This window comes from Pygocentrus nattereri, chromosome 15 (genome assembly GCF_015220715.1).
Source record: "Pygocentrus nattereri isolate fPygNat1 chromosome 15, fPygNat1.pri, whole genome shotgun sequence".
In the NCBI taxonomy this organism is placed as follows: domain Eukaryota; kingdom Metazoa; phylum Chordata; class Actinopteri; order Characiformes; family Serrasalmidae; genus Pygocentrus; species Pygocentrus nattereri.
The window spans coordinates 6,419,744-6,442,004 of NC_051225.1; the positions used below are offsets into that span (position 1 = coordinate 6,419,744).

At 42.2% G+C, this 22,261-nt stretch overlaps 1 protein-coding gene across 1 annotated transcript; it reads left to right on the plus strand.

Annotated features, from left to right (window-relative positions):
- The first annotated feature begins 18,933 nt into the window (after window positions 1–18,933).
- klf2a (Kruppel-like factor 2a) lies at window positions 18,934–21,376 on the plus strand. The gene is made up of 3 exons (XM_017701252.2): window positions 18,934–19,165; window positions 19,425–20,346; window positions 20,492–21,376. The coding sequence occupies exons 1-3, from the start codon at window positions 19,094–19,096 to the stop codon at window positions 20,665–20,667; spliced, it is 1,170 nt and encodes a 389-aa protein (XP_017556741.1). The 5' UTR covers window positions 18,934–19,093; the 3' UTR covers window positions 20,668–21,376.
- The last annotated feature ends 885 nt before the right edge of the window (window positions 21,377–22,261 follow it).

Below are 22,261 nucleotides of genomic sequence, written 5' to 3' on the forward strand. Positions count from 1 at the left end.
TTTCCGTACTGAGAAAAACAGTGGAATGCATGCTGGTCTGTGCTAGTTTAGGTTGCTTGGTTTAGCTGGTCACCCAGCAAGGACATGCTGTTTGACTAGCATACCAGCATCCAAAACACATATTCTGATTTTGCTGGTGATCATCCATTCTGGTCTATGTCGGTTTTTCCAGCAGGGTTTACATGTGTCCCCCCCCCTCATTTTCCAGCTTTCCAATCCAGGTTGAGCCGTTAGAATTAGTATTAAATCCAATGAGGATCCTCTGTTTTTGCTAACACTCGCAGCTAAAGCTAACAACGATTTAGCAAATCCTTTACTCTTCCCGATGGTGATGAAGTTATCAAGCACTATGACATGAAAAATGTAAAGTAGGACGGTACACTGACCTGTTATTTGCTATTTTTAGAATTATTACTTTGTGGAGAGTTCAACACGAGGTGACACAAGCTACAAGAAGCTAACGCTGTTAGCATTTATGCGCGCAGCCACAGAACAAGTGTCTTTGCTCATTTGCTCAAAGAAATTATGCAGTTCTGTTGAAATCTGGACCAAAGTCTGTGAGAATGTAGAACGTTGTTCACAGAACTTTGGATCATTTCTTATTTTGCGAGCAGTATAGCTAATTAGTCAAATTAGATGCTTTAGAGTGAAATAAAATGACCAAAAAGACCATTAAATTAGTTCTGGTTATTATAAAGGATCCAGCTGTCTCTCGAGCAGGTGGAAGATGACCTAGAAACATATTCAGTTCATTCCTGTTTGGATCCTGTTTTTTGTTGTGAGGTTAGAAAACACCCTTATAAAGCAGAATATTCTTTATTAAACTCTAATTAAATAGGTGGCCAGTAACCAGTAACCACACAAAGTCGGGAAATCATTGACCTGAAACGATCAGTTTAAAAACGCTTTCTTTTTTTCAGGATTCGCACGAATCTCAGTTGTAGCAGTGCAGCACTACCGGCGCTATCCACCCAGAAGTTCTCTACTGTTGCGATGTTATGCTGATTTGTCCTATCAAAAGTATTTTAGATTTTTTTTTAAATGATAAGTTGAGAATAAAAATGCCCATTGACATGAATTGATAACTGATGTCATTGATTTTATTGACTAATCAGTGCAACTTGTGGGGATCACTTTATGGGGATGGGAGTATTGTCACTTTTTTATAGTGCACTAACACTTAAAATCCTCATTGACATTTTTGATTATGTCCACTAATCACTAGCAGCATTAGCTCCTGTACCACAATAAATATCAAAAGAAAATCTAACATTTTCACTCTTCTGCTGATAAGCTTTGTGTTTCTTCTGCTGATGAGCAGCGTGTTCTGCTGTGCCGAGTATGTGCAGAGGTTTGGGTGTGGGGCACGAATCCTGGCGAGAGAAGCTGCCCTGCACTGAAACCTGCGGTCTAACAGACCACACATCCTGCAGCTGGTAAAAACCTGCGCGCACACACACACACATGCTCTGCATCCAGCGCTGCAGGCTGAAGTGTGAAGCAATGGCTAAGACCGCTTCAACCTGATAAAGCACCCAGAACCAAAGCCACAAAAGACACATCTCAAGCTCCACACTCAAAATGAAAAACACAGCTTTAGAAAGTGAGGGCCTGCTCCGCCCTGCCTGTCACTCAGACTCTTTAACTGTCATACAGCGAGGCTTGCTTCAGCCTGATCCAACTGAATCCAGACCTGTTAGTCAGAAAGAGAGAGTGAACTGTGAAAACAATCAACTGTTTTTCTTCACTTCGCTGCAAACTTCATGCTTCCTTTCAGCGTAGGTACGCAATTAAAGGTAGATGTGAGAAATGGCGGTGAATAGAAAAAACCTGCTGACATCTGCTAACAACCTCCATCGGAAACATCTATAGCTGCCACGTCTTACAACCTCAAGTTTTTGATTGCACTGGTACATTTTTGCGAAGTAAAGGAAAACATGGAGAAAATCTGGTCTGATGCTGGTTTCGCTGGTCACCCAGCATACCAGCACCCAAAAACACAACATATGTTGGTTTTGCTGGTGACGTGCTGTGCTGGTCTGTGCTGTTTTTTCCTAGCAGGGAGCAAAGCCCTGAATTTTATTTTCAAATATATGGTTTTAATACTGGTGATTCTTCCACCAAAAAAGTTCCAGCACACGTCTGAAAACAAGTGTCACTAGCATACGAACCTGCACAGCTACCAGCACTTGTGATTTTATAAATTGTGGTTAGCAGTTAGCGGCAGCTGAATGTCACCATTGTTACTTAGGCTAGGTAAAAGGTAAAATGCTGCATTCGACTGTGTGACAGCAACATTGTTAGCAACAAGCTAGTGAGCTAATGCTAGTGATATGAGTGATAACTTTAACGTCCATGATGTATTTACCTTCTCAAAACAGAACTTCCCTGCTGGAAAAGTGAGAAACACTCAATGGTTTCTGTGGGTTTTTCCAGCAGGGTGGCCATGAATCCATTAACCAATTGTGTCTGCATGCCAACTGATCTAAAGCAGTTACTCTTAAAATCTCAGCTAATGTAAGTGAAGTGGTACTTTATGCCTGTCAAAGCTGTGAGCATCCATGTTGACGACATCATACACTGAGCTCGGAGTTGGGAGCAACTTCCTGACTTTCTGAGTATGAATTCCAAGGTTAGGGGGGTGTTTCATTTTTCAAGTTGGAGGTTGGAAAATTCCTAATTGCAAGCTTTAGTGGAATGAAAGGCAAGAACAATTACAAGAACAAGCCCAAAGTGGGTGGTGCAGTGTAGTGGATAACACCTCTGCTTTCTACACTGTAGACTGGGGTTCAATCTCCTGCCTGGGTAAACACCCTACACTATACCAATAAGAGTCCTTGGGCAAGACTCCCAACACCACCTTTGCCTACGTGTGAAAATGACCATATTATAAGTCGCTCTGGATAAGAGCGTCAGCCAAATGCTGTAAATGTAACAATTATCAGCCAATCAGATTGTATGAAACTTCAAAATGAAATTCCTTTTGAACCTCTTGTTAACATTATAGCTTGAACTGTCAAGCTATGGAGTTAGCAACATGCTACCTAGCTAACATTAGTGATATGAGTGTTAGCTTTAACATTAATGTATTTAACTCCTCAAAACAAGGAACTTTATGGTCAGTGTTACAGATTTAACCAGCTACTGAGTCTCTCTTTTGGCCGATCCAAAGCAGATCTGATGCAAAAGTACAGGAAGGTTTATTAGTACTGTGGACGGCTGAGTTGATATGCTTGAGAACACCTTCCTGACTTTCAGAGTAGGAATTCCCAGTTTAGGGGGCATTTTCTTTCGTTTTTCCCAGACATACTCCAAGTTATCACAATAACCTGGACTATTATGTCACTTAGTCTGTGTTTGGGTGCATATCAGATGGTTAAGTTTACTCCAGGCACGTCTTCCACATGGAAAAATGAAGTATGGCGGTCTTGAGAAAACATGTCCTGCATTTTATTTGCTATATTGCAAACCTTATGTCATAAAAAAAAGTCACAAAGAAGAAGATCAGGTATATTTTTCATATTCACTGCCAATTTGACCGTTTTTCATAAGCAAAGCAAGTAAAACGTTGCATTATCTTTCATGTCAGCAATGAAAATGATTCTTATTGATCACCGATGAACTAAATGCTCAGACACTTTGTTATTTACACGTTAGAATCTCCTGCTGTCTGTGCTGTCCCTGTTTGGTCTCCACTGAAAGACGCACAGCAACCATTCACAGCTCTCAGTCCTCGAGGGGACGCATTGTTGTTCACTGTTGTTTTATGAGTTTATGAGTTTTATGTGTTGCCTCTCAGCTGTAACTCACATAAAACAAATTAATGCCAAATCACTTCTGAGACAAGCCAAAGACCGCATCTCATTCCTGAATGACAGGGTATGTTTTTCTGAAAGGGCTTATTTGAGTGCAGTGTTGGAGGGGCAGTAAATCCCAATGCTGGAATTTAGGCCAAATAAACACATAACACTAATTAAATAATCAAAATAAAGTTTGCTGCAAACAGTCCACGGAGCGAATAATCCCAACTGAAACTAACCCAGCAGGCAGATGATTTGACATGTTCTGGCCAGATGAGCCTTAAATGACTGATCATTTATCATTTTGCTACTGACTTGGTCTCATCACTTCTGGCTCACAAGATTATGACATACAATGAGGATATATAGTTGTTGGAAGAAAACCTCATATCTCCATTTTGGACGTTTTTCAGCTTTTTGACATAATTTGAAACGCCTGTTACATTATATGTAAATTTCATGAAGAATGGATAAAAAGAAATGACCTGGAAAAAAGTCTGGTTCCACTGACTTACATTAAAAGTAAAGGAGGCTTTTTCTTTCTGCTGGTAAGGCCGACACTTTCTTAGAACAACCACAAAGCAATGTCTCAGACATCAGGCAGACGTCTGGCTCATATCACCACCACTGTGAAAAAATTTTGTCTAGGATGGAGCATTTCACACCAAACCTCTCTGAATGACTTTACCGATTTTTTTAAAAACTTGGTGGGATTCCCCTTTAAGTATGAATTTATGTTTACAGTAATAAAGTGCACATTTTCAGTATGAGAGCTTTACAATATGTGTAGATGAAGATATTTAAAACTCAGGCTTATTACATTGTAAGCCACATTATTCAATAACTGTGCCGACAACAGTACAATGCGGGACACAGTAATCAAATCCGAGCTGATCGGAATGTTTCTGCAGTGTTTAGTGGAGGAATGTCCACTCCGTCCGTCTGAGGCGCACACATGACATTACACATCCCGACCGGACCGTGAGCTCGAGGCAGGCAGAGAAAAGAACCTGTGTGCGAGCGCAGGCCGCTGTATTTATGCAGCTGGCACAGTTTAAGCATGGACGAGTTTGTGGGCAGACATTGTATAAAAACTCCTGCGGCCTGCTTGGACTTTAGAGACTCAACTCTGTGCTCTAACTCTGTGCTCTCTCGCTCTCTCTCTTTTACATCTCTCTCTCTCTCTTTTATATCTCTCTCTTTCTCTCTCTTACATCGCTCTTTCAATCTCACTCTCTCTTTCTCTTTTACATCTCTCTCTTTCTCTTTTACATCGCTCTTTCAATCTCGCTCTCTCTTTCTCTTTTACATCTCTCTCTCTTTCTCTTTTACATCTCTCTTTCAATATCACTCTCTTTCTCTTTTACATCTCACTCTCTCTTTCTCTTTTACATCTCGCTCTTTCTCTTTTACATCTCTTTCAATCTCGCTCTCTCTTTCTCTTTTACATCTTGCTCTCTTTCTCTTTTACATCTCTCTTTCAATCTCGCTCTCTTTCTCTTTTACATCTCTCTCTCTTTCTCTTTTACATCTCTCTTTCAATCTCGCTCTCTTTCTCTTTTACATCTCGCTCTCTTTCTCTTTTACATCTCTCTTTCAATCTCGCTCTCTTTCTTTTACATCTCTCTTTCAATCTCGCTCTCTTTTATATCTCTTTCATTCTTGCTCTCTCTTTTACATCTCTCTTTCAATCTCGCTCTCTCTTTCTTTTACATCTCTCTTTCAATCTCGCTCTCTTTCTCTTTTACATCTCTCTTTCAATCTCGCTCTCTTTTATATCTCTTTCATTCTTGCTCTCTCTTTTACATCTCTCTTTCAATCTCGCTCTCTCTTTTATATCTCTCTTTCAATCTCGCTCTCTCTTTCTCTTTTACATCTCGCTCTCTTTCTCTTTTACATCTCTCTTTCAATCTCGCTCTCTCTTTCTCTTTTACATCTCTTTCAATCTCGCTCTCTTTCTCTTTTACATCTCTCTTTCAATCTCGCTCTTTCTCTTTTACATCTCTTTCACATCTCTCTCTTACATCTCTCCTCTCTGTTTATCCTCTCTTCATTCTCTCTCTTTCTATTATACATCTCTCTCTTTCACATCTCTCTCTCTCTTACATCTCTCCTCTCTGTTTATTCTCTCTTCGTTCTCTCTTTCTTTTGCATCTCTCTTTCACATCTCTCCTCTCTGTTTATTCTCTCTTCATTCTCTCTCTTTTGCATCTCTCTCTTTCACATCTCTCCTTTCTGTTTATTCTCTTCATTCTCTCTCTTTTGCATCTCTCTCTTTCACATCTCTCCTCTGTTTATTCTCTCTTCATTCACTCTCTTTTGCATCTCTCTTTCACATCTCTCCTTTCTGTTTATTCTCTCTTTTACATCTCTCTTTCACATTTGTCTCTCTCTTACATCTCTCCTGTTTATTCTCTCTTCATTCTTTCTATTTTACATCTCTCTTTTACATCTCTTTTTTCTCTCTTCATTCTCTCTCTTTTACATGTTTTTCTCTCTTCATTTTCTCTCTTTTACATCTCTCTCTCTTACATCTCTCCTCTCTGTTTATTCTCTCTTCATTCTCTTTCTATTTTACATCTCTTTTTCTCTTCATTTTCTCTCTCTCTCTCTTTTACAACTCTCCTGTTTTTCTCTCTTCATACTCTCTCTTTTACATCTCTTTTTACATCTCTCTTCTGTTTTTCTATCTTCATTCTCTCTCTTTCCATCTTTCTTTGTCATCCACCTCTCCCTGTGATTTCTCTCCTCTTTCCCTCTCCCTTTTTCTTACCCCACTTTCTCTTCCCTCTCCGTTTTCTTTTTCCTGTCTTCCTGTCCACACTCTTTCTTTCTTTTGCTCAGTCTCTGTCCCTGCTCTTTCACTCTCTCTTCTGTTTCTCTATCCTCACTTTCTCTTCTCTCTCTTTTCTTCTCTCTCCTCACTTTATCACTCACTTTTCTCTCTATCCTCTCTCCTTCTCCCTCTTTCTGTCCTTATTTTTCTTTCCTTTATCCATTTCTCTTTCCTCACTTTCTCTTCTCTGTCATCTTTTATCTCTCTCCTTCCTCCCTCTCTCGCTTTTGATCTCTTCTTCCTCTTTCTATCTGTCGCTTTCTCTTTCCTTGTTTTCTTTTCTTTGTCCTTCCTCTCATTTCTTTCCCTATTTTTCTCTCCTTCCTCCATCTGTTTCTCTCTCGCTTTACTTTCTCTTCTCTCCCTCCCTCTTTTCTTTTCTTCTTCCTCTCTCTCACTTTTCTTTCTCCCCCTTTCTCTTTTCACTTTCTCTATTGCTCACTTTTCTCTTCTTTATTGCCTTTCTTTCTCCTCTCTCTCCCTCTTCCTCTCTTCTTATTTTTCTTTCCTTTATCCATTTCTCTCTTCTAACTTTATCTTCTCTCCCTGTTTCTCTTTTCCACTCCCTCTTTCATCTCCTTATTCTATCTTTTTTCTACACCTTCCTCCCTCTGTCTCTCCCTCCCTCTTTTCTTCTCTTCTTTCTCTATCTCTCATTTTCCCCTCCTCTCACTCTGTCTGTTTTCTCTATCCTTTCTCTTGTTCTCTCTCCTCTTTTTTCTCTGTGTCTCTCATCTCCTCTCTCTCTCCTTCCTCCCTGTCTCTCTCCTCTCTCAACCCCCCAACCCCCCTTCTCTGTGTAATTCCCACTCCTGTATAAATAAGGAACTGGTTTTTGGCAGAGCCCCACAGGCAATTCCTGTGGTTTTAAGACTTATAACAGAGAAAATGGAGAAATGTTGAAATTACATGAATGCTGCCAGGTTAAACTCCAAAACATTTCAAGCCAGGCTTATAATTTCCCAATCCACCGCTCCGGAGTCATCGCTCCCAGTTCAGTAATGTTCGCGATTCCCGACTAGTTTGGGGATTACTGTGTAAATTACACGCGACCTCAATCCGTTTTTCTCATGTTAGCCCTCAGCCATGGTGTTATGCCGGCTCTGACCTGTGAAATCAGACATCTCTCTGCTTCTCCTGCGCAGGGCCTGCTTCAGCGAACGACCACCAACAACCTGAAATCACTGTTGTGGCTTCTGTGCTTAACAATGACAGATTCAGGCCTGGGATGACATTTACGTCCAGGCACTTTCAAACAGGCTTCGTTTGATGTTTTTCTCTCTTTTAAATGATAAAGCAGTGCAAACACGCCTCTCCGCCAGCATCATGGTGCGACTATATGTGTTCAGAGAACAAGATCTGCATCATTTCAAGTGTTAACAGCTAATAAATTGCCTGTCTCCCGTGTGTCTTATCGAACTAATTAAATCCATATGCTCAAAAAAAAAACAGAAAGAAAGAAAAATCTTTTTCCTGGTGCAATTAGTCTTCTGCTGCCAAGTCAGCCTCATCTCAGAGGGGTGAGGCTTGTTTATGAAGTTGTTATTATCACTCTTCTGCTGAGGATCCACAGACATACACTGCATGGCCAAAAGTATGAGGACACTTGACTGTCACACCTATATGAGCTTGCTAGACATCCCATTCTAAAACTGTGGGCATCAACATGGAGTTTTGCAACTATTAAAGCCTCCACAGTTCTGGGAAGCTTTCCATAAGATTTTTGAGTGTGTCTTTGGGGAATTCTTGCCTGTTTAGTCAAGAGACCATTTGTGGGGTCAGGAACTGATGCTGGGTAAGAAGGCTTGTCTAACAATGATATTCTAATTCATCCCAAAGGTGTTTAGTGGGGTTGAGGGCTCTGTGCAGGCCACTGGAGTTCCTCCACTCCAAACTTGTCAAACCATGTTTTCCATTTAGCCAATAGTGATAAGCAGCTGCTTTTGTTTTTTGAAAAAAACAAACAAAGGTTTTGTGTTTTTCAGGTAACTCCTGCTGTATTGCATGTACAGTGTACCAATGCAGTGTATAGTGTAAGAATAAGTGTACAGTGTGCAAATATAGTGTACAGTGTAAGAAGGTCATATATAGTGTATAACACATAGTGTATAGTGTACAAATGTAATGTATAGTGTAAGAATGTAGTTTACAGTGTATAAAACATGGTGTAAAGTGTACAAATGTACTGTATAATGTATAATACATAGTGTATAGTGCACCAGTGTAGTATATAGTGTAAGAATATAGTGCATAGTGCGCAAATGTAGTGTACAGTGTACAAGTGTAGTGTATAGTGTAGAAATGTCAGTGTGTAATACAATGTATAGTGTATAAAACATAGTGTAAAGTGTACAAATGTAATGAATAGTCTGCAAAATGTAGTGTATAGTGTATTATATGTAGTGTAGTGTACAAATATAGTGTATAGTGTAAGAATGTAGCGTATAGTGTATAATACACTATGTATTGTGTACAAATGGAATGTATAGCATAATAATGTAATTTATAGTGTAGGAATGTAGTGTACAGTGTATAATACGTAGTGGTGTATGTATTGGTGCGGGGCTGAAGGGATTGCTTTTTATTTTGTTTGAAAGGATGGTTTCTGGACCTGTGGATGGACTAGCCAAAGGGGCCCCTATTTTGGCCCAGATTATGGGCTTGCGGTCTGGTGACAGATATAATTTCATTTGTAGGGGATTGTCTTGAATCTTTGAGCTGCCTTAGGCCTTGTGGTGTAGGGCCTCTGGTAGTCAGAGGCCCCGGGGAACTGGCCCCACTGGCCCAATCAGAAATCTGTCTATGTATAGTATAAGAAGGCAGTGTAGTGTATAGTGAAGGAGTATAGTATATAGCTTAAGAACGTAGTGAATAATGTACAGGAATGTAGCGTATAGGAAAGGAATATAGTGCATAGTGTAAGAATGTAGTGTACAGCGCAGGGGTGCGACCCACATGTTATGAACAGCCATTTTGTCCCATTTCAACAAAAATCAAACCACCTTGGGTGCCACAACATTTTATGTCCATTTCATTTCATTCCAATTAGACATCGCTGCAATGGCACTTCATGTCCACTTATTTGTCTCTGCTGCTGTACTGAATCAGTGCCTCTACTATATCACCCCTACACGTCACTTTATACATGTCGCTTTATACATTATCAGTATTAAGATGTACACTTTCTAATTTCTTGCATCTCTGGCAGGAAACTTTTCCCCAAAAGTAGGACAGTTTCTTGTTAAATGTCTCCTAAAATTCAAGTTTGTACAAGGCTGAAGTCATCTTGTTATTCACCATCTTGTTGTTCACATTATCCCAATCCACCTTAAATAGTGCCTGAGGCACCAGAATGTAACTGCTACACCATTTAAAGTGGAGGTGTTTGAGAGCTTCTTGTTGCAGATTAAATGTATCAGGAAACCAACTGGAGTGATTATAAATGCAAATAAGTCTGTCTGTTTCATTTTCACCAACAAATCTAACTCTGCTGTGGAGCCACAATAGGACAGTAAGAGAGATGCCTGTAGCTCTGGAGATGCATGTTGTTGACCACTGCTATTGGGACATATATAGGATATATAGGACAGGAACATAGTGCATAGTGTAAGAATGTACACTATGCACTATATATAGGGAGTATAGTGCAGAGTGTAAAATGTAGTGTATAGTATAGTAATACAGTGTACAGTGAAGGAGGAAAGTGCATAGGGTAAGAATGTAGTGTGGAGCTCCCATAAGAAAACACTGCAGTTCCTTAATAGTTGTGTCATACTTTGAGGCCCTCAACATTTAAAGTCAGTCATACGCTCGGTTGTCACATTCACCATTATTAACCTTGATATAAGACTTAATAAGGGAAAAAAACGGCTGACGTCAGTCAACTGCATGTCCAGTTTGCCTGTGAGGAAATCCTCTCTTCTGTTGAAATTACAGCCACATAAAAAAATGTGTGACACTTTTCATTCTTTTCCCTCATTTGAGTGCCTGGTCATCGCAGGGCTATCCTGTCCTGATTGGCTTTGAATGGGCCAGCATGCGAGCGGGAAAGGGAGCCAGGCCGGCTTCCTGAACGACACAGAGAGGAAAGCCTGTGATAGGCGAGGGGGAGTGGGTTAAAAATAGTCCACTATATAAGCCCTAACGCAGGATCCCATTCCGGCTCTAACTCTCACTCGCTCCGCTGCTGGCTGGACGCTCAGTTTCCTTCTCCTTCGAAAGCAGGCCGCCGCTGCCCCCGCTGCGAAGAAAGAGCAGGTGTTTCCCAGGGGTTTGACTTAAGCCACAAAATATGCATGACACTCGATAACCAGCAGGCAAAAAGGCTTTTCCAAATAAACTCACAATGCTGAGCGTAGCGCTGGAAAACACTTCACACAAAGTATAAAGTGTCCCACTGTTTTCAACATGATGTTGGGTTGGGAGGCCTATCTGCGTTAGTCGGCCTCTTTGGGCCGCAGAAATAAGTAAACCATTAAACTGACTTGATTCAAATGTTCACATCATTTCCACATTAAAACAATAGATAAGACAGTTTTGTTTTCCAGTTTTTCACAATGATTATATTTATATGGCTTATATTTATGTGGAAAAGATGTAGCAGAGAGCGGGTCATGAACTAATACATTCAGGCTACCATTTAAATAAATGATCATTTTCATAGAACCTGCACATCTATGCTACAAATTAAAACATAAACCTGCAATCCACGAAAAACTGGGAGGACTGCAAATGCTACAACTTACCCCACAGGCAGCATTAACTGTAATAGTTAAATGGCGGGCCTAGTAAATTGATGCAAACACAAATAATTAGTTCAATATAATTCTACATTGTTTGCACCAACCACCTTTCCAAACTAAATATATAAAACATGTTCATCAAAATTAGGCTGGGTGTAATGTCATTCTTAGTTAAAGTCCAAATAAAACTAAATAAAATAGAAATACCTTTTATTTACCTCGTCTGTAGAATGTTTTTGATGAATCTGTGAATAAAAACGACTTTAGCAGACATATAAATGTTTTGAATGTAAATGGGGTGTATTGCCTTTTCTCATAGACATGTTAGCACTACCTCCGTCATGTTGTGGCTGTACTTTAGCCTAACTAGTTCTCACCGTGAAGAGTTTATATGTTTCAAAACACTGCTATGGGGACATCCACGAAAGGGAACTAAGATAAAATGAGGAAAAAATAGGATACTGAATACTCTCACAGTTCACTGATGACATTGCTATGGGAATATGAGAACATGACCGAAAGCACGTTCTGCTCAAACCCCCACATTACTTTGTGCTAAGCTCTCTGCTGTATCATCTCGATCTAGTAAATTCATGTTGGCTAGTTTCAGCATCAGCGCTACAACAATACAGAAATGTCATACAGCTTGTAACACAAAGCCTGGGTCATGGCTCATCTGACCTGCCTGGGATGATGCATTAGGCCATTGTAGAGAAAAGAAATGTGGGGCATGTAGTGTGTGAGGTACAGGCTTGGATTTCCAAACACTGATAAAGGTTAATCTGAGGCATGACGTGACGTTCAATAGCAGGTCCCTAATGACTGTCATCTGGAAATACAATCTGTAAAGGCTGAAAGTGCTCTGTGTCCATGATGGCCACATAGAGAAAAGTGAAAAGATGTACATTCAGTGTTTAGTCGCTTTTTATATGAATATTTTTGGTCATTTTATATATCAACACCACTTGTGGGTTTAAATACTCAAGACACCAGAAGGTAGTTTTAGATGTGCCAATATTTTAAGTATTTCAGCAACAGTGAGAAGATATTCACTGATAAGTACTACAATCAAATGTTGTGTCTTTAGGGGCTTTATCAGATTATCTGTCTTGAGATTTAGAAATGCATAGCGATGTTATTGGTGGCACAGTGGCGCAGCGGGGCCTGGGTTCGATGCCCCAGCTGGGTGACCAGAGTCCTTTCGGTGTAGAGTTTGCATGTTCTCCCTGTGTCTGTGGGTTTCCTCCCACAGTCTAAAGCCATGCAGTCAGGCCAACTGGACACACTTAATTGGCCCTAGGTGTGAGTGTGTGTGTGATTGTATATGGATGTGATGGACTGGCGTTTCCTGCCTTCCACCCAATGACCACTGGGATAGGCTCCAGCTTCCCCCACGACCCAGAAGGACAAGTGGCTTACATCGTGTCTGTGTATATTAATATTACTATGTTATATCCTTTTAAAAATCAACAGCCCTGTTCATCACTCTGGACACGACCTTTTCTTTCCTCTCTCTTTTTACATACAGCTTCCTCAGCTTCCTCAAACTTTTGAATGCCATGACATTTTAAAGGGTTCTTTAGTAAAGAAAGTGTTTCTTTATAGAGCAATGAACACTCAAAGAACCCTTTGCATGACTAATGGTTGTTCAGCTTGATGGAGAATGTGCTGTATATGGAGCTATGTAGAGCCTGTTTGAAAATGGTTCTATATGGCGCCGAAAAGGGTTCTTCTCTCATTACAATCTTGACATCATAACAACAGAAGTACCATTTTTTGGTGCTATTAAGAACCAAATACAGCACTTTCTCCAGCAATCTGAAGAACCATTTCACCATGCAAAGGGTTCTTCAAATGTTCATGACCACTGTTTTCTCTAAAGAACCATTTAAGAGTGACACTGAATAGAATTCTAATCTTGGTGTGATATTTTGAACCCATCACTCTTAAAAAAGATGTTTTTTCAAGGGCTCTTCAGTAAAGAAAATGGTTCTATGTAGAACCATGAACAGTTTCACAAAGCAGAGAACCCTTTGCATTCTATATAGCCACCAAAAAGGTTCTGCTTTTATTATAATCTCAAGTTAGCAACAATAGAAGAAACCTTTTTGGTGCTATATAGAACCCTATTCAAAAAGGCTCTACATAGAACCAGCTACAGCACACTCTCCAAAGAACCCGTCAACCATGCAAAGGGTTCTCTGAGTGTTCATGGTTCTACACAGAATGATTTCCTAAAGAAGCCTTGAGGGCCTGTCATTAATCGTGTAGTATATAAATGAAATACATTACATCAACATAATTATCAGTGAAAGTAATTAAACTGAAAGACAAAACAGAGGTGGTTCATTTACTCATTGCCAAAATGATTTTTCAGTGTTTGTTACTGCAGCGCATCACACATTCAAAATCCGTTTAAATATCCAAGCCAAAGAGATCAACCGTGAACCTTAATTCCTTGAAAGCCACTCCTGGAATGTACAGATACCCACCTACACACTGTGTCCTACCGCAATGAAGAGGCAGATGCGTAATTGAGGTAATTTTGTGTGCTGTCAGACAGGTACAGGCTGTACACCGCAACAAAAAAAACAAAAAATCCACTCCCTACAGTTTCTTCACCATTACAGCTCAGAGAAATGATCTCGAACAGAAGGGTTTGTGATTCGATCATGTGAGTTGGTTGGAGAATGGGCACGGATCAAGATCAGAGGATTAATCTGAGTGATTCCGTTACTAATACCTGAGTCATAACCACAAGCTAAACACCAACATTAGCGATATTCTGGTCTGATCATGCCCTTTGCATCTGGACGGCATCTCTGAAATGTGCTGCATCTCTCCCAGTTCCACTGATATTCCACCGATGTCTGATATCCAAATACATCGTGAACAAGTGTCTTTTGTTGGCTTCAAGTTACTTTAGGCTACTTCGTCCAGGGGTCGGCAACCCCAATGTTAAGTAGAGCAATTTCAACCAAAAGTCAAACCACTTGTCCATTTTAACATCTTGGCTGTAAACGTCTCAGTATGTGCTGATGTACCAGTACAGGCTAAAATATATAAATGTCTCCCAATGTTTGATTTTTCACGAGGCTGAGGTCATCTTCTCATCCACCAGCTTCTTGATCGAATTTTTCAGTTCCATCTTAAATGGTGCCAGAATGTAATTGCTGCACTTTTTAAGGTGGAACAGGAAAATTCTGTGTTGCTATGATGACCAACAGTCTGTACACCAATCTTCAGGATCAAAGGTTGGTGAATTAGCAGTCATAGGCCACAGTAAGTCCACCATTTATCGTTAAAACTGTGTTAGAACAATCAGCAGAGCTTTATTTTACCGCAAAGGAGGATTTTTTTGTTTTAATAATAATCTAATTCGGCTGTGGAGCCGCAGCAGAGCGGTAAAAAAGACGCATGTTGCAGATCCCTGACTTAGGCCCTCAGAGCCTGTATGGGGGTCCAATTCCTCATTGAGAGTCTGCTTGATGTAAAGGACATGTTAACTCATATTCACGTAGAAAATCAACAAAGACATGTCAATGGATTAGGGGTGTTCGAACTTTGCTTATGACGGTAATCATATCATAGTGACTGAAGAATAAGCGCAGAATAAGAATAGTAAAAGTATCCTTGCTTCAGTGAAATAATGACTCAAGTAGGAGTGAAAGCACCTTTCAGAAAACGACCTGAGTAGAAGAACACAAGTACCAGGTCTTTACTTAAGTACAGAGAAAATTATAGGACAGCAGTGGAACTTCTTAGTGCATCCAGCATCAGCAGGAAATGAAGTTAAGTGCTAATCTTCTCTTTTCACGGAAAGAAAAAGTCAGAGGTGCATCCAATCACAAAGCAGTGCAGTCACTAGCCTTACATAAGACCATAACTAATCTGAAGCCCAAACACAAACTACCACATATCACTCTTAAAAAGACGGTTCTTCAAGGGTTTTTTAGTATAGATAAAAGTTCTAGAACCAGGAACATTCAAACAATCATCTGCATGCTTTAAGGGTTCCTTGCATGGTGAAACTGCTCTTCAGATTGATGGAGAATGTGCTGTTTATGGTTTATATATATAAATACAATGTCAAGCTTGTAACAAAAGGGGAGCTCTTTCTCAACATATTCAACAATATTCATCATTTCCCCATGCCAAGAGCCATTTAAGCATGGTTCTTTGGGTGTTCATGGTTTTATACAGAACCACTGTCTTTACTAGAACCCTTGAAGAACCATCTCTGTCAAGCATGACAAAGAATAGAATTCGAATAGTGGCAAAATATTTTTGACCCATCATATTTAAAAAAGGGTTTTCAAGGGTTCTTTAGTAAACACAATGGTTCTAAATGGAACCATGAACACTTTCAAGATACAGAGAACCCATAAGCCATGCCACATTCTATATAGCATCAAAAAAGGTTTTCTTTTATTATGATGTCAAGCTGGCAACAATAGAAAGACCCTGTTCAAAAAGGTTCTGTATAGAACCATCTACAGCACATTCTCCAAAGCAACCTTGACCCACACACAGGGTTCTTTGAATGTTCATGGTTCTATAAAGAGACATTTCTTTACTAAAGAACCCTTGAGGAACTATATTTTTAAGTGTGACAGTGCAAAGAACCCATTAATCAGCCCCCAAAAAGGTTCTTCTTTTACCTTGGTCTCAATGGAAACAATGGTAAGGGTTCTTCCATTGGTAACAATGGAAGAACCCTTATCAAAAACATTCTGTACAGAACCATCTACAGCACATTCTGCACAGGGTTCTTTGAGTGTTCATGGTTCTATAAAGAACTATTTCTTTACTAAGGAACCCTAAGCCTGACAATGAATGGAACTCTGATGGTGGTGTAATATTTTGACCTACCACTCTCAAAAGTGTGCACTATTTAGTGAGGTTGTATGCAATTTGGACACAGCCTGACTAAAAAAGTAGATACTTTCTCCACCAGTGTACTAAAGAAATTAGCCATAATCAGAAACACAGTTTCCTCAAAGTTGGACCTGAGCTACTATGCACTTCTGAGAATACGTTTCGATTAATAACTCAGTAATAGGCTTAAAGTTCAAGGGGTTTACTCTCTTGGCTGTAATGCTAATGGCATGCTAATAGCTATCGGTTCTGTATTATCCCAAAGACTGGAGACAAGTCTCCCGACCGCAACTCATTTAATGTAGCTTAATTGCCCTGATACCTGCCAGAAACAAAGCCCCCTCCGCGCCCCCTCACTAGCCCGTGCCGTTTGCAAGTGAATGGGCCTTTAACGGCCTGATGGCACGCCGGCTTTGTGCGCAGCTCCGTGTGAATAGATGCTGATAAACGTGGCGCCTGCTGGCTGAGGGGCTGCGATGCCATGCAAATGAAACGGAGCCCGAACCTCCGCTGCTGCTGCTTCGGCAGGTGTGTGGAAGAGACTGCAGGGAAGACCATCACTGCCCGAGGTCTCCATTACTGAGTTATGGAGAAAAGGCTACGAGTCTAGACAGGAATTAGCATAATATACACTCTTAAAATGGTCCTTCAGGGGTTCTTTAGTAAAGACAGTGGTTCTATAAAGAAACCGTTAACACTCAATGACACATTTGCATGCTTAAATGGTTATTTGCATGGTGAATAAATGGGTCTTCAGATTGATTATATATATATATATATATATATATATATATATATATATATATATATATATATATATATATATTATATTATTATATATATGGTTCTATGTGGCACCAAAAACGGTTCTTCTGTTGTTTCACGCTTAACATTGTCACAAGAACAGAACCATTTTTAGGGCTACACAGAACGAAACGAAGCTGTTCGAATTTAACCGTTCCACCTTAAATGGTGCGCCAGTTGCATTGTAGAATGCACCATTTAAGGTGGAACGGGGACATTCGAGCAGGAAAGCTAGCGAGTAGCCAACTCACACATTCTCCATCATTCTGAAGAAACTAAAGCATGGAAATGGTTCTTGGAGTGTTCGTGGTTCTGTGGAGACCCACTGGCTTTACTAAAGAACCCTCGAAGAACCTTGTTTTTGACTGTCGGCTACTAGAGCTACAGACTTGTTGGTGTTTACTAGCCTACTTACAGAAGCAGGTTAACAAAGACGTTTATCGCACGATTTCCAGGCAGAATGAAATGTTTACTTGTGAGATTTGGGCGGAATTATTTCACATACCTCGTTTATGAGCTCGTGACGCAATTCATCATGTTCTTAATAAGGACTATAGCAGCACTGTGGATGTCTCTCTCTCTCTCTCTCTCTCTCTGTTTCTCTCTCTTTCTCTCTCTGTCTCTCTCTCTCTCTTCTCTGTTTCTCTCTCTCTCTCTCTCTCTCTCTCTGTCTCTCTCTCTCTCTGTTTCTCTCTCTCTCTTTCTTTCTCTCTGTCTCTCTCTCTCTCTTCTCTGTTTCTCTCTCTCTCTGTCTCTCTCTCTCTCTGTTTCGCTCTCTCTCTCTCTCTCTCTCTCTCTCTCTCTCTCTCTCTGTTTCTCTCTCTCTCTGTCTATCTCTGTCTCTCTCTCTGTTTCTCTCTCTCTCTGTTTCGCTCTCTCTCTCTCTCTCTCTCTCTCTCTCTCTCTCTCTCTCTCTCTCTCTCTCTCTCTCTCTCTCTTCTCTGTTTCTCTCTCTCTCTCTCTCTCTCTCTCTCTCTCTCTCTCTCTCTCTCTCTCTCTCTCTCTCTCGCGAGCGTCCGATTCAGGCAGCACGCGCTCACGCTCTTCGTTTGCTCACTTGTTCACTTGATTGCTACTCTGCACTCCTTCGTGCACTCACTCCCTCACCAGTCGCTCTGATTCTCCCTCACTCATTCACTCACTTACTCACATGTTCACTCTTTCACCAATTCGTTCCTCCATGCACTCACTCCCTCACCAGTCGCTCCTGGATTCTCTTTCTCTCTTACTCATTCACTCATTCCCTGGCTTGTTCATTCACTCGTTCATTAACCCATTCCCTCTGGACTGTGTTCACTCCTTCATGCACTCACTCGCCCTTTAATTGCCTCATTTATTCACTCCTTCCCTCACTAGCTTCATTTTCACCCCTTCATGCCCTCACGGCATCACTCCCTCACCCCTTCACTCTCTCTTAACCCATTCCCTCTGGACAGTGTTCACTCCTTCATGCACTCACTCGCTCCCCAGTCGCCCTTCAATTGCCTCATTCATTCACTCCTTCCCTCACTAGCTTCATTTTCACCCCTTCATGCCCTCACGGCATCACTCCCTCACCCCTTCACTCTCTCTTAACCCATTCCCTCTGGACAGTGTTCACTCCTTCATGCACTCACTCGCTCCCCAGTCGCCCTTCAATTGCCTCATTCATTCACTCCTTCCCTCACTAGCTTCATTTTTTTTCACCCCTTCATGCCCTCACGGCATCACTCCCTCACCCCTTCACACTCTCTCGCTGAGGCTCTCGTCTTTTATACCGGAGCTAAAATTAGGGACGCCCAGCACGTTTTTCCTCTGCCCGCCCTGATTGGTCGAGCCTCGCTGACGCGCAGCTATAAGCCACCAATCAGTTGCGCTCTTGGGTTTGAAACGTCAGGTTGCGTGTTTGGAGCAAAGAGTCTGAGCTGCTCCGCTGAACGCAGCGGTGCCACTCTTACCTTTTCAAGTAGGACTAGCTTGGAAAGTTAAGACAGCGTCCGAACTTTTTCCCGTTGCTCTGTTTTCTTCATTTGTAATCACTGGACCGACTGGAGATGGCCTTAAGCGGGACCATTTTGCCATCCATTTCCACTTTCGCCGCGCAGAAGGAGAAATGTTGGGAAAACGTGAGTGTGTGCTTCACTTCTTTGAGCCTCTCCAGCTCTCCGTGCGTGTTTGCGCGCACAGCCTCCAGCCGCGCTGTCAGCTAACCTCCCTCATAACCGCAGGCTTGTGCTTAGAAGTGATTTGAGCTGCTTCACCACACGCGTTTCGTTTCTGAATCTTGGTTTGACTGACTTGCCTAAGCCGTTGCATTTGCTCGTTTCACTGCATTGCGCGCGTTGCATTTGCTAACCTTCAGCCTTTTGCTTGTCTTTAACGCAGAGGTGGAAGGACGATGACCTGCACGTCAGCTGCTTGACCGAGCTGTCCTCGAGCCTGGACGGCGCTGTTGCCAGCAGACACCAAGACGACGAGGATCTGGACAAATATCTGGATCTGGAGTTTATCCTGGCCAACACGGCGTGCCCCGAGAACCTCCCGCCCATGTCCGGCATAGCCATGGCTCTGGGGGGCGACTACAGGATGCAGGAGGGCAGAGGCGGCTACAACAGCACGCCTGCCCCGACCAGCTCGTACCCAGCGGCCGAGCTCGCTGCTTCTCCCCCCGGCTACAGCGCTAGCCTCATGGCCGAGCTGCTGCGCTCCGAAGCGGACACTTACTGCCCTCCTCCTCCTCATCATCATCTCTCCAACCACATCCAGGGACGCTTTCTGGTCAGGTCGCCGCCGTACACAACTCAGGACATTATTGCTGACGGCGTGAAAGCCGAGCCGTGCATGGACAGCTACGGGCCCGTGATGGGAATGGTGCCCAAAATAAAGCAGGAGGCGACGAGCAACGGAGCCTGCATGAGGGCATACGAGCAGCCACTGCTAGCCCACTCTCCACAGGGCTCCGGCAGCATGACCCCTCCGCTCAGCCCGGCCGAGATGATGCACCCCGAATGCCAGGCTCCCATGTGCCGCTCCGTGCCCTTCGCGTCCGGCTTCCACACGGGCTTCCCCGCGCCCCCGCCGCCGCAGCTGCAGCTGTCTTACCCAGGCGTGGCGATGCCCAGCGCCGGGCAGAGAGCTCTGCTCACGCCGCCCTCCTCGCCGCTGGAGCTGGACGCCAGCAAACCCAAGCGCGGACGCAGGACCTGGCCCAGGAAACGCACGGCCACGCACACGTGCACGTACGCGGGCTGCGGCAAGACGTACACGAAGAGCTCACACCTGAAGGCGCACCAGAGGACGCACACAGGTAAAGAACGAGCTGCGTTATTATAGTTGCATTGCTGCATTACTGGTATGCATGTTGCATTAGTGCACTCTGTTGCGTTGCATTGCATGTGTCCTGCATTAGACTGTAGCACAGACTAACCATGCATTATGTCTGTTCTCATTAGGTGAGAAGCCCTATCACTGCAGCTGGGAAGGCTGCGGTTGGAAGTTTGCCCGGTCCGACGAGCTGACCCGCCACTTCCGCAAACACACCGGCCACCGGCCCTTCCAGTGCCACCTGTGCGAACGAGCCTTCTCCAGGTCCGACCACCTGGCCCTGCACATGAAGAGGCACATGTAGGAACTGACTTTTTCATGGACCAAAGCACAATGAACATGAACAGTGAACGTCAAGACAAATGCTGGGACCATTCGAGTTCTTTTCTTCAAGCCTTCCTGCATCTATTCAGTATTTGTTCCAAGACAAAACACGAACAGACTGGACATTGTGCTGAACGCTATGCACCAATGTTTTCCTCTCGTGTAGCTGGTACTACTTTTTTATGGACAAATATTTGCCAAGGAGCTTTAAAAGTGCGAAACCACTCGTTAGGCTGGACCTACACCTCTGACGCAACTGGAACCAGTAAATAAAAAAAATATATATTAACACGATGTGCTTCAGACGTCACGATAGTGCCTTTTATTACATGCAGGCTATACATCTCAAGTGCCATAAATATTTGTTTTTTTTATTGTATTATACAGCAGTTTCCCAAAAAAAAAACAAATAAGCTTTTAGACAATGTTTTTCTTTTCTAAAACGGCCACACAAGTCACGAGACTGAATGTTTTGGCTCAATTTACTTGCATATTAACATTTAAATCAGGGTCTTTTTCTTTTGAAACGGTTTCTACATGTTTTTAAAGTTGTATTCCAGACTGTCCCAGTTTCAAGGGCTACAAATGTCTTGTGAGTTGTTTCAGAACAAAGTCTTTCGACTTGTACATAATTTATGCAATGTAAATAGTGTATTTACTGTACATATTAAACTTAAGTGAGATATCTACTTCGTGTCATCTGTGGTTCTTCTTGTTTTGAAACCCCTTAAGGTGACCAACACTACATTTTCATAACAGGGGCAGTCCCCCTCTTGTCACTGGGGTGGTAGCCTCAAGGGTACACCCCAGTACCTTTAGTCAGGGAACATGACTGTAGCATAATCCAGTGAGATCATATTGTATAAGTTATGTTGAACCCACACACCCCGTCTCGTCTCCAGACTTTTTTTATTGTTTATTCTGTTTTAAAACATTCGTTTATGAAATCTTACAAATTTCCACTTGGAAAAACTTGGACCTTGAAACCACCGTTGTGCCTTTTGAGGGTACATTTACATTGTTTGTACCTTGGTAAATGCACAGAACCTTTATTTCTAACGGTGTAGTCTACACTTGGAGTAGTGCACACTTACATTCAAGTGTTCCTATTTCAAGCCCCTAGATGGTCCCCAAAAGTAGGGTCTCAGCAGTTGAGGCTTTGTGCTTGGACAAACCCACGGAGGTTTGAGCGAGAACACAATGTTTCCCAGCTGCAAAAGTGCCACTGCCGCAGCTCTGAGGCTACGACTATAAATACAAACATTACATTTACATAATTGACTAAATGCAGTCATGTCTGGGCAGAGGGGTGCCTCAATGAAGGAAAATGCAGCAGGGTGAAATGAATGTTCTGAGCTTCAAAGCCGTTCACTTCAAGAGGCTCAGGAATGCATGAATTCATATCTAAATGAACGTTGACGGATCGCTTGTTCCACTTGGTAAAAACAGTAGGCCTGAGACTTTTTTAGCCTAGTCTGAAGAGGCATAGCAGGAGGTTGGCATGGCCTCTTCTGAGGGCATAAGGAGGGAAAAACAAAGAGTCCAGTCTTCCAGAAGCTGTAAACAGAAGAATA

Coding starts and splice junctions, on each gene's coding strand:
- klf2a (XM_017701252.2), top strand. CDS start 19,094: ATGGCCTTAAGCGGGACCATTTTGCCATCCATTTCCACTTTCGCCGCG. Junction 19,166..19,424: donor AGGAGAAATGTTGGGAAAAC/GTGAGTGTGTGC, acceptor TCTTTAACGCAG/AGGTGGAAGGACGATGACCT. Junction 20,347..20,491: donor GCACCAGAGGACGCACACAG/GTAAAGAACGAG, acceptor TGTTCTCATTAG/GTGAGAAGCCCTATCACTGC.